Source organism: Oncorhynchus mykiss, chromosome 10 (genome assembly GCF_057628025.1).
Source record: "Oncorhynchus mykiss isolate SJ-2025 chromosome 10, ASM5762802v1, whole genome shotgun sequence".
In the NCBI taxonomy this organism is placed as follows: Eukaryota; Metazoa; Chordata; class Actinopteri; order Salmoniformes; family Salmonidae; genus Oncorhynchus; species Oncorhynchus mykiss.
In genome coordinates, this window is record NC_143031.1 from 35,877,622 (window position 1) to 35,889,452 (window position 11,831).

Here is an 11,831-nt window from a genome sequence, read left to right on the forward strand (position 1 = left end):
AAATAATGGGAAACGGGGCATTTTTATACTTGACCCTAAGCATGATGGGATGTTTTAATTGCGTAATTAACTCAGAAACCCCATCTGTGTGGTTGCAACTGCTTTCAACATACTTTGAATCCCTCATTCACTCAAGTATTTCCTTTTATTTTGGTACCTAATGAATGAATGTGATTCAATATCATGCACATCTGCCATATTTTATTCATCAAGCAATAAGGCATGTAGTGCATGGAGCCTAATGTAACTGTCACATTATTTGAGCTTTACGAATCCAAGTGGTTTTGCGTAGCGGTATTGGAAATGTAAATTATATTCATTTCCACGCTAAAACTCGGGAATCCTAAGGGCACTCGCCACTTGGGGTAGCATGCACCCTTTCAAAACTTCAGTCTTCTATTTCGAAAACAATGGCTTGTGTAGCTCAAAGCCTGCCCATGTGTAAGGCCTGCTTACATATTTTTCTTTCGAGTATTAAGTATTGTCAGTCCGTCCTATAACTCTCAAACACGGCTGTAGCTGCTTCAATTCTCGGTAAATGCAATCCACACCAAGCCCATTATACCCCAGAATCGAATCTGATTTTACTGTTTAAGCCAATGTGTGTAAATGTGTCTGATTTTAGCTGAGATTATAGTTCTTTAAACCTACTCTGACACCTCTTGATTGGTTTGAGGATCCCTGTTGCCTTAAAGTGAGAATGTGCCAGATTTAATATTGTTTCTATAAGATTTCCTGCCTTCTCCACAACATCGAGACTAGAATTGAATGTATTGGGTTATGAACTGGGAACAATAAAATTATATCTGGAATTTTGAATAGATAAAAAGTTTATCTATGCAATTCAAATTACCGACCTGGGAGTGGGGAATTTGGCAGTCAGAGGGTTTAGTCTAAAGTCCCTGTTATGTTCATATGTATGCATTGTATTCCCTTGATGTGTAATAAAACCATTTCCTTTGGGATAGATGCATCACACAAAAACACTGCGTGCCTTCTACCAAATAATGAGTCAAGCAAGGTGTCCACAGCAGTAGTTGTGAAGCCTACCGGGCGCTGCTAACAATAAATACATCTCAATGGAACGCCGGGGGAGTTTCCGCCGTTGGTTACCATTATCAACAACAGCCAGCAAGCCAGGCAACAACATGATTGTGGTCCTTGTCTTGTGGATGGTATGAAATAATCCCTATCAAACAAAAGCAAATTTTTTGTACTAATGGAGCCATGTATCCAAGTGTCGGTATATAACGTGTAGCATGTTGGAATACGAGCATTAGCTAGCTAGAGATTAATTAAACCAGAAGTTTATATCGCTAGCTAACTTTTTTTTTAAACTTTGACGTTACTGTAGCTAGGTACTGTACTAGCCAAATGTGTGCTCTAGCTAGTATTTTCAGTCTTGTAGGGTATGTTGAGATGTAGATAAGCAAGCTATATGACTAAATCAAGACGGTTAACCCCATTTTATATCCTTGATTTAGTCATTGAAAAATGTCTTGACAAGTAGTCCCAGTGGGCGGTTTTATTAGAGGTCAACACTATCGGATCTGCTACAGTACAGGCTGGTCAAGTAACGTTAGGGGTATATTATGGCCGAGGACAAGATTGATGAGTGACTGGTGTGTGATCTGACTTCTCCTGTGTGATTGCTAGCAAGTCATTAACGTTACTCATCACTTATGACTGCTGTTGTCACCAAGTCTGATCCTTTCTCAGAGGCAGCTTGTCGACTCTTTAATCCACATAAGACCCTGACACTGCTTTAAAGCCATCCAAGCTGTTGAGTCTCCTGCTGCAAATCTGGGTCAGTACTGAGTGTAGTGGAGGTAACATTCAGTGGCTCTACATTTTGAGAGCTACTTTGGACATTGATATATCGCTTTTACTTGATGTCACTGAAATAAATGTTTGATTTGTGTTCTGAATTTAGTGTACAATTCAGCTGCTTTTTGTTTTTCAGTCAGTGAAAAGTGAAGAACACTGGAGAATTGGAGAGCAGTTTAGGCCAGATATCGGGATGGAGCAGGACATTGCTGCACTGGAGCTGGTAGAAGTTCGAAAGTTACATGAATTAGTGCGGAGACTAGAAATTCAAAATGAATCTCTAACGGAGAGGCGAAGAAATATCAACACCAAAAACCAAGCTCTCTCTGGTGTGCTTATCAGCTGTCCCTCTTCACTGGAGGAAAATCTAAATTGCTGTGATTTGCCAGACCCTGAACCAGCAGAGGTCAACGGTGGGGATGGTATATCTCCACCTCCTCTTGAAAGCCCCAGAGATACACTAGTGAGGCAGGATGGTTGTTATACACACTTGCCCCACAGTGACATGTTGGAGGAGACACACAGGCAGGGATGCATGGGGTCAGAGGAGCTGGTGGTCAGGGACACAGAGAAGAGAGCAGAGCACTCTTCTCTGGAGCAAGTGGACCTCCTGGACCTAGAGGAGTGTTGTGAGGTGGAGAATGAAGTGAGCTGGTAGGTACCTGCACAATGTGTTGATAAAACTAAACTGTATAGTGTCAAGAATTTGCAACTTCACTATTTTATGCAACATTTTTGTCCATGCCTTTGCAAACCACCTTTTTTAATACCTCAGTTGCTTAATTATAATTCAGTGCTTAAGTAGAATCTCTCATTAATCATTAGGTTATATGAGTCACCCAAGAAAGAGGCATCTGCTGAGAGAAGTAATGAGTCCCCTATAAAGTGGTGCAGACAGGTCCTGGACAACCCCAGCCCTGAAACAGAGGTGGCATGTCGCACACTAATTAATATCCTGGACCAAAGTAAGTACTGCACAGTATATTACAATCTCTCTCACACAAATGGACACAGACTAAAAGTGGCCATAATTCTTTATCATCTTGAACAGGTAACTCCTATTCATTTAATTTCCTTATTCTTTCCATTAGAGACGAGATGGAGTAGTATCTTTAGCAGTCGCTACCACAGACGTCCTATAGCCTTCCCTGACACTGGCCATCGATGCATGGGCTCACCTTCCCCTCGTTACCAGAGATCAACTGACAGAAGTCAACAAACCAACAAACCTAACAGCTCAGGTAGGGTGCAATCTGGAGAAAACAATTCCCAATTCGTAAAACTGTTCTCTCCCATGGGGCCTGTACATGCATTCGGAAAGTATTCAAACCCTTTGATTTTTCCCCCAAAAAATGTACGTAACAGCCTTATTCTAAAATACATTTTTTTTAAAATTCCTACTCATCAATCTACGCATAATACTCCATAATGACAAAGCAAAAACAGCTTTTTAGGAATTTTTGCAACATATACACAAGTATTCAGACCCTTTACTTGGGAATGATGCTATAAGCTTTGCACGCCTGTATTTGGGGAGTTTCTCCTATTCTTCTCTGCAGATTCTCTCAAGCTCAGTCAGGTTGGATGGGGAGCATCGCTGCACAGCTATGTTCAGGTCTCTCCAGAGATGTTCGATCGGGTTCAAGTCCGGGCTCTGGCTGGGCCACTCAAGGACATTCAGTGACTTGTCCCGAAGCCAGTCCTGCGTTGTCTTGGCTGTGTGCTTAGGGTCATTGTCCTGTTGGAAGGTGAACCTTCACCCCAGTCTGAGGTCCTGAGCGCTCTGGAGCAGGTTTTCATCAAGGATATCTCTGTACTTTGCTCCGTTCATCTTTCCCTCGATCCTGACTAGTCTTCTAGTCGCTGCTGCTGGAAAATATCCCCACAGCATGATGCTGCCACCACCATGCTTCACCGTAGGGATGATGCCAGGTTTCCTACAGACGGGATGCTTGGCATTCAGGCCAAATAGTTCAATCTTGGTTTCATCAGACCAGAGAATCTTGTTTCTCATGGTCTGAGAGTCCTTTAGGTGCCTTTTGGCAAACTCCAAGCGGGCTGTCATGTGCCTTTTACTGAGGAGTGGATTCTGTCTGGCCACTACCATAAAGGCCTGATTGGTAGAGTGCTGCAGAGATTATTGTCCTTCTGGAAGGTTCTCCCATCTCCACGAGGAACTCTGGAGCTCTGTCAGAGTGACCAAGGCCCTTCTCCCTTGATCGCTCAGTTTGGCTGGGCGGCCAGCTCTAGGAAGAGTCTTGGTGGTTCCAAACTTCTTCCATTTAAGAATGATGGAGTCCACTGTGTTCTTGGGGACCTTCAATGTTTCAGAAATGTTTTGGTACCCTTCCCCACATCTGTGCCTTGACACAATCCTGTCTCGGAGCTCTACGGACAATTCCTTTGACCTCATGGCTTGGTTTTTGCTCTGACACGCACTGTCAACTGTGGGACCTTATATAGACAGGTGTGTGCCTTTCCAAATCATGTCCAATCATTTGAATTTAACCACAGGTAGACTCCAATCAAGTTGTATAAACATCTCAAGGATGATCAATGGAAACAGGATGCACCTGAGCTCAATTTCGAATCTCATAGCAAAGGATCTGAATACTTATGTAAATAAGTTATTTCAATTTTTCATAACTTTGCTAAAATGTCTAAAAACCTGTTTTCGCTTTGATATTATAGGGTATTGTGTGTAGATTGATTTTCCTCATCAATCTTTCCAAATGCTCTGTAACTCCAACCAAATAAAGTTCCAGATTGTCCTGGTTGTATTTACTCAGTGTCTCTATTGCCTTGGTATTTCAGATGGCAATGATGCCATTTTACCACCATCAATGGACGAGAATGAGCCAAGTTTCTCAGATGACTCCATCACCATGGGCTACAGGCTGCAGGACCTCACTGATGTCCAGATCATGGCTCGCATGCAGGAAGAGAGTGAGTATGGAAAGTTTTGATTCATATACTGAACAAAAATATAAACGCAACATGCAAAACTTTCAACGATTTTACTGAGTTACACTTCATATGAGGAAATCAGTCAATTGAAATAAATTCATTAGCCCCATATATGGATTTAACATGACTGGAAATAGAGGTATGCATCTGTTGGTCACAGATACCTTAAAAAAAAGTAGTGGCGTGGATCAGAATACCAGTCAGTATTTGGTGTGACCAACACATCTCCTTCGCATAGAGTTGATCACGCTGTTGATTGTGGCCTGCGGAATGTTGTCCCACTCCTCTTCAATTGCTGTGTGAAGTTGCTGGAGATTGGCAGGAACTACTGCTGTCGTACACGTTGATCCAGAGCATCCCAAACATGCTCAATGGGTGACATGTCTGGTGAGTATGCAGGCCATGGAAGAACTGGGACATTGTCAGTTTCCGGGAATTGTGTACAGATCCTCCTTGCGTTATGGGGCTGTGCATTATCATGCTGAAACAAGAGGTGATGGCGGTGGATGAATGGCACATCAATGGGCCTCAGGATCTCGCCACAGTATCTCTGTGCATTCAAATCCCAGTCAAGTGACCACTCAATCTAAGCTGTTTAAGATTGCAAAGAGCAGAGGTAAAAAGAGCACCAATAACAGGCAACATGGAAAATCCCTTTTGACACACAAATATACACATCATTTTTTTTTACATATCAACAGCACTCTTTAAAGTGGTGTGATGTCACATAGAACATTCTTTACTCCTATCAGTTTATCATAATCTGCTATGTGTGTTTCACCCGATTGTATGTGGAATGGGAGTTAACCCAGAATGTTGTTGTAGAGGGTCTGAGAAGCAGCATGTCCAACCAGGATTCACCTCCTCGCACCAGCCTCCGCTCTCTCCAGGCAGTCAGGAACAGCCGCAACCTGGAGACCAATGGCCAGCTCCTCACAGACCACCCAACCTCCCGCCTCACCTATCCTGTAGCAGGTTCAACCAGATCTCCACCAGGTGGGTTGGCATTTTAGTAGGGATAAGATATGACTAAACCTTGCCCGCCACCATGTACAGTTGAAGTCAGAAGTTTACAAACACTTAGGTTGGAGTCATTAAAACGTGTTTTTCAACCACTCCACAAATTTCTTGTTAACCGACTTGCCAAAACTATAGTTTGTTAAGACATCTATTTTGTGCATGACACAAGTCATTTTTCCAACAATTGGAAACACTGTATCACAATTCCAGTGGGTCAGAAGTTTACATACACTAAGTTGACTGTGCCTTTAAACAGCTTGGAAAATTCCAGAAAACAATGTCATGGCTTTAGAAGCTTCTAATAGGCTAATTAACATTATTTGAGTCAATTGGAGGTGTACCTGTGGATGTATTTCAAGGCCTACCTTCAAACTCAGTGCCTCTTTGCTTGACATCATGGGATTTTTTTTTAAAAATCAGCCAAGACCTCAGAAAAAACATTATAGACCTCCACAAGTCTGGTTCATCCTTGGGAGCAATTTCCAAACGCCTGAAGGTACCACGTTCATCTGTACAAACAATAGTACGCAAGTATAAACACCATGGGACCACGTAGCCGTCATACCGCTCAGGAAGGAGACGCTTTCTGTCTCCCAGAGATTAACGTACTTTGGTGGTTTGAAGAAATCAGCTGTGGGAGCAATTATTAGGAAATGGAAGACATACAAGACCACTGATAATCTCCCTCGATCTGGGGCTCCACACAAGATCCCACCCCGTGGGGTCAAAATGATCACAAGAACGGTGAGCAAAAATCCCAGAACCACACGGGGGGACCTAGTGAATGACCTGCAGAGAGCTGGGACCAAAGTAACAAAGCCTACCATCAGTAACACACTATGCCGCCAAAGACTCAAATCTTGCAGTGCCAGACGTGGGAGAATGTCATATGGTCAGATAAAACCAAAATATAACTTTTTGGTAAAAACTCAACTCGTTGTGTTTGGAGGACAAAGAATGCTGAGTTGCATTCAAAGAACACCATACCTACTGTGAAGCATGGGGGTGGAAACATCATGCTTTGGGGATGTTTTTATGCAAAGGGACCAGGACGACTGATCCGTGTAAAGGAAAGAATGAATGGGGCCATGTATCGTGAGATTTTGAGTGAAAACCTCCTTCCATCAGCAAGGGCATTGAAGATGAAACGTGGCTGGGTCTTTCAGCATAACAATGATCCCAAACACACCACCCGGGCAATGAAGGAGTGGCTTTGTAAGAAGCATTTCAAGATCCTGGAGTGGCCTAGCCAGTATCCAGATCTCAACCCCATAGAAAATCTTTGGAGGGAGTTGAAAGTCTGTGTTGCCCAGCAACAGCCCCAAAACATCACTGCTCTAGAGGAGATCTGCATGGAGGAATGGGCCAAAATACCAGCAACAGTGTGTGAAAACCTTGTGAAGACTTACAGAAAACGTTTGACCTCTGTCATTTCCAACAAAGGGTATATAACAAAGTATTGAGATAAACTTTTGTTATTGTCCAAATACTTATTTTCCACCATAATTTGCAAATACATTCATTAAAAATCCTACAATGTGATTTTCTGGATTTTTTTCTCTCATTTTGTCAGTCATAGTTGAAGTGTACCTATGATGAAAATTACAGGCCTCTCTCATCTTTTTAAGTGGGAGAACTTGCACAACTGGTGGCTGACTAAATACTTTTTTGCCCCACTGTACATCCACAGGTACACCTCCAATTGACTCAAATGATGTCAATTTGCCTATCAGAAGCTTCTAAAGCCATGACATCATTTTCTGCAATTTTCCAAGCTGTTTAAAGGCACAGTCAACTTAGTGTATGTAAACTTCTGACCCACTGGACTTGTGATACAGTGAATTATACGTGAAATAATCTGTCTGTAGACAATTGTTGGAAAAATTACTTGTGTCATGCACAAAGTAGATGTCCTAACCGACTTCCCAAAACTATAGTTTGTTAACAAGACATTTGTGGAGTGGTTGAAAAAACAGTTTTAATGACTCCAACCTAAGTGTATGTAAACTCCCGACTTCAACTCTATTTACTATATGGAGACAGAAACATAAACATTTTACCTTATCATAAGTAGACATAATTGCAAATGATTAAATCCTTGCAATATACATTTTTAAAAACAATTTACTTACAAATGTAACTTTAATTAAATGAGTTGACTCTTCACATGGGATGATTTCACTGAACAACAAAAGAAAGGGAATATTGAATGATCCTCATTGATCCATCACATCTCCCAAAAACGTTTTCAACATACATCTGTAAAATGAGGCCTCATCTTCACTGTCACTTTCCAACCTTGTTGAGGATGGCTCGTTGTCAGGCTCAAAATGCCTCAAATTTGCCCGGATGGCCACCAGTTTTTCAACCCTTGACCAATGTCAGCCTGTTGCGTGTTTTGGTGTGTGTGTTCCTTAACAAGGACAAGTTGCGTTCTGAGGTGGCTGGTGTTGGTGGGATTTGGGGGATGATGGAGGCAACAGGGGAAAGAGCCTCAGATCCACAAAGTCCCTTCCACCAGGTGGCTGATGAGATGTAACAGACTTCGGGCAGAAGTCTTTAAGCTTTTTGATGTATTTCAGAATTGCAGTTTCCTCTGCTTGGAGCACCACTGAAGTGGGCAGGGCTGTACAGATGTCTTCTCTTACATCTGCAAGCAGAGTCTGAACATCAGACAGGGTGGCATTGTCTCCCACAATCCGTGCAATGGCTACTGCTATAGGTTCTAGGAGTTTCAGGCTGCTTACCACTCTCTCCCAAAATACATCATCAAGGAGGATCCTCTTGATGGGGCTGTCCATATCGGCAGACTGTGATATGGCCATTTCTTGGAGAGACTCCTTCCCCTCCAGGAGACTGTCAAACATGATGAACCACCCCAACAGGTGTTGCAGGGCAGCTTCAATGTGGTGCTCTTATTCTTCTCACTTTGCTTGGTGAGGTAGATTGCTGATAATACCTAACCATTTCCTTGGTTCTCTTGTAGAGTGTATCCATTGTTTTCAGTGCCATGATGTCCTTGAGGAACATATTCAACGCATGAGCAGCACAGCCAATGGGTGTGATGTGAGGGTAGGACTCCTCCACTTTAGACCAAGCAGCCTTCATGTTCACAGCATTGTCTGTCACCAGTGAAAATAACTTCTGTGGTCCAAGGTCATTGATGACTGCCTTCAGCTCATCTGCAATGTAGAGACCGGTGTGTCTGTAGTCCCTTGTGTCTGTGCTCTTGTAGAATACTGGTTGAGGGGTGGAGATTATGTAGTTAATTATTCCTTGGCCACGAACATTCGACCACCCATCAGAGATGATTGCAATACAGTCTGCTTTCTCTGTGATTTGCTTGACCTTCACTTGAACTCTGCTGAACTCTGTATCCAGCAAATTAGTAGATAACGCATGTCTGGTGTGAGGGGTGTATGCTGGGCGAAGAACATTCAGAAATCTCTTCCAATACACATTGCCTGTGAGCATCAGAGGTGAACCAGTTGCATACACTGCTCGAGCAAGACATTCATCAGCATTTCTCTGACTACGTTCCTCCATTGAGTCAAAAAAACTCTGATTCCAGGAGGACCATGAGCTGTTGCTATCGATAAGGTGTCTGATTCATCATTTTCACCTCAAATAGAAGTAGGGGGACTTTTGTCAGAGGTTGCTTGTTGTGAGCACTGAGGGAACTTTATGCACTTGGCCAGATGGTTATGCATCTTTGTTGCATTCTTCACATATGATTTGGCACAGTATTTGCAAATGTACACAGCTTTCCCTTCTACATTAGCTGCAGTGAAATGTCACCACACATAAGATAGTGCCCGTGGCATTTTCCTGTAAAGATGAGAAAAAAAATAGTAAAAAAATAACAAATACAATTCCATGTACAGATAGATAGTTAAGCAGTTAGATTAAACAACTCCTTTGTAAGATACATGTTTTAAAATAAAACATGTATGGAAACAGGTGAATTAACACTCCACAAAAGGGCTCAAGCAAGCTAAAACCCACATGGTAGCATCAACTAACTAGCAGAAATTAACAAGTTAGAAATGATTTAAACACATTTTGCTGTAGGCTACTATTTACTAGTTAACAAAAAAATAATGTATGTCATATAAAATATATTCACCCCACCCAGTATTGTAATCAAAAGCATGTAGTCCTTGGCTCAGACAGTGTAGTAGTGTGGACTCAATAGCATCTCATTAGTGAGCAAGATCTTGAAGATCAGCTGTACATGTGATGGAAGAATGCACTATGCATGCAAAGGGTTGCAATTCCATTGAATTGGGGATAGTTTAACCAAAATATGCCACAAGACCTAGAATTGCCTTTTGTGTGTCCCACAAAAAAAGGTTCACTGTAATAAGCAAACTTTTTTGATGAATTTAAGAAAAATTCCCGGTCTTAACTTGCCATGGAAAATTTCTGGAAATTTCCCGAAAAGTTTCCGACACTTTGCAACCCTAATCCTGAGGAGTGGCTTCCATCTGGCCACTCTACGATAAAGGTCTGATTGGTGGATTGCTGCAGAGATGGTTGTCCTTCTGGAAGGTTCTCCCATCTCCACAGAGGAGTTGGTTTTACTCCTGGCTCAGAGTTTGTCTGAGCAGTGTCTAGCCTTTTACTGCAGTGGGCTTAATCGGGGTCACAGAGTGATTCTTGGTAGTCTTAAACAGATCTATTTTGAAACAAAAGTATTACAACTCACACACATGGTTACGGTCTTAAAAAAAGAAGACACCTGTACCATGTCATTTATAGTTTAATTCAAATAAAAAAATGTATTGGTCACATACACGTGTTTAGCAGATGTTATTGTGGGTGTAGCGAAATGCTTGTGTATTCAATGTGGAGTTTGCATCCCAATATTTCACTTTATATACATCACAGAAGACTGAAATATAACAAAACTGTTTGACATAGAAACACCGGATTTGTCAGTTTAAAAAAAATTGAAATTATGAAAAATATGAACATTCCACCCATGAGGCCAAACAAGGCACTTTTGGTCATTGACTGCAGGATAGGGCTACCATCATCCTTAAACTAACTGACCTGGGAGTTTTTGTTGTTGTCTTAAAACAGGTTTTAACAGGATTCCTAGGAACTATTCTGCGATGCTTTGTGGATACGGGTTCAGATCTCAACCCAATCAAACACTTTTATAGAAGATTCTGGAGCTGCCTTTTTTTTTTTTACTTGGCTTTATTTCAGACAAGACATGTTTAGTCCATAACATTTCCAAACTTGTGATTGCCTCCTAGGTGAGTCTTCAGTCAGGCTTAGGAGTGGTGGCAGATCTTCATCCGTTTCTGCCAAAACCTTGAACTCCAGTGACCCCCCTGCAACTGGAGCAGCACGGCAGTCCCTGAGAGAATCATTTCAGGCCTTGTCTATTAGAGGGCTGCCGAGAGCCCAGTCCCTCATCCCCTCTGGTTTGAGGATCCCCTGTCCCAGTAAGGACTTTTCAGTTGGAGGGTACCTATCAAGTCATGTCTATGCCTCCCCTGAGAGGTCGACTACCATGGCTTGGGGCAGACTGGGGCAGCCTGCCAATACCCATAGGTAAAAAGGTATACTCAATGTTTCACAGTAATTCCTCAGTAATCTGTAACATACTCTCACTCAAAATAACTCCACTTAATGTATTAAAGCACTTTAAACAGTAGGTTTGGTTTCTGTGAATTTCAATTTAATTATTGTTTTCTTCTGCCAATCATGCAGTGCTGGTTTATTTTGTGTGGCTTCACAATCCCTTCCACTGCAATTGGACACCTTATCCATAATTTATCTTAAATGCAAGGTGCTGCTCAATGCTAAAATCCAAATGATCACCAATGAAATTAATCTTAATTTGATTCAAATTTGGGAATTGACACACAAATTCACATACTTAGAACTGATACAGTATATCATTATTACATTGTCACTGTAGAGTATCTCACAGGGCTTGGTTGTAAACACCATCTAATTCTGCATACTAAAAGTTATACCACAACATGTTTCAGTTGAAACTA

At 41.9% G+C, this 11,831-nt stretch overlaps 1 protein-coding gene across 1 annotated transcript; it reads left to right on the forward strand.

The window, feature by feature from the left end:
* The first annotated feature begins 942 nt into the window (after window positions 1-942).
* On the forward strand, window positions 943-11,482 carry LOC149980008 (SLAIN motif-containing protein-like). The gene is made up of 8 exons (XM_090186495.1): window positions 943-1,175; window positions 1,720-1,807; window positions 1,964-2,481; window positions 2,653-2,792; window positions 2,919-3,068; window positions 4,642-4,773; window positions 5,620-5,790; window positions 11,079-11,482. The coding sequence occupies exons 3-8, from the start codon at window positions 2,021-2,023 to the stop codon at window positions 11,381-11,383; spliced, it is 1,359 nt and encodes a 452-aa protein (XP_090042621.1). The 5' UTR covers window positions 943-1,175; window positions 1,720-1,807; window positions 1,964-2,020; the 3' UTR covers window positions 11,384-11,482.
* Window positions 11,483-11,831: the final 349 nt, after the last annotated feature.

Bases quoted from the DNA above. Each gene is read 5' to 3' on its own strand.
- LOC149980008 (XM_090186495.1), top strand. From the start codon at position 2,021: ATGGAGCAGGACATTGCTGCACTGGAGCTGGTAGAAGTTCGAAAGTTA. The intron at 3,069-4,641 runs GTAGGGTGCAAT...TTGGTATTTCAG, and splicing joins CAACAAACCTAACAGCTCAG to ATGGCAATGATGCCATTTTA. The intron at 4,774-5,619 runs GTGAGTATGGAA...ATGTTGTTGTAG, and splicing joins GGCTCGCATGCAGGAAGAGA to AGGGTCTGAGAAGCAGCATG.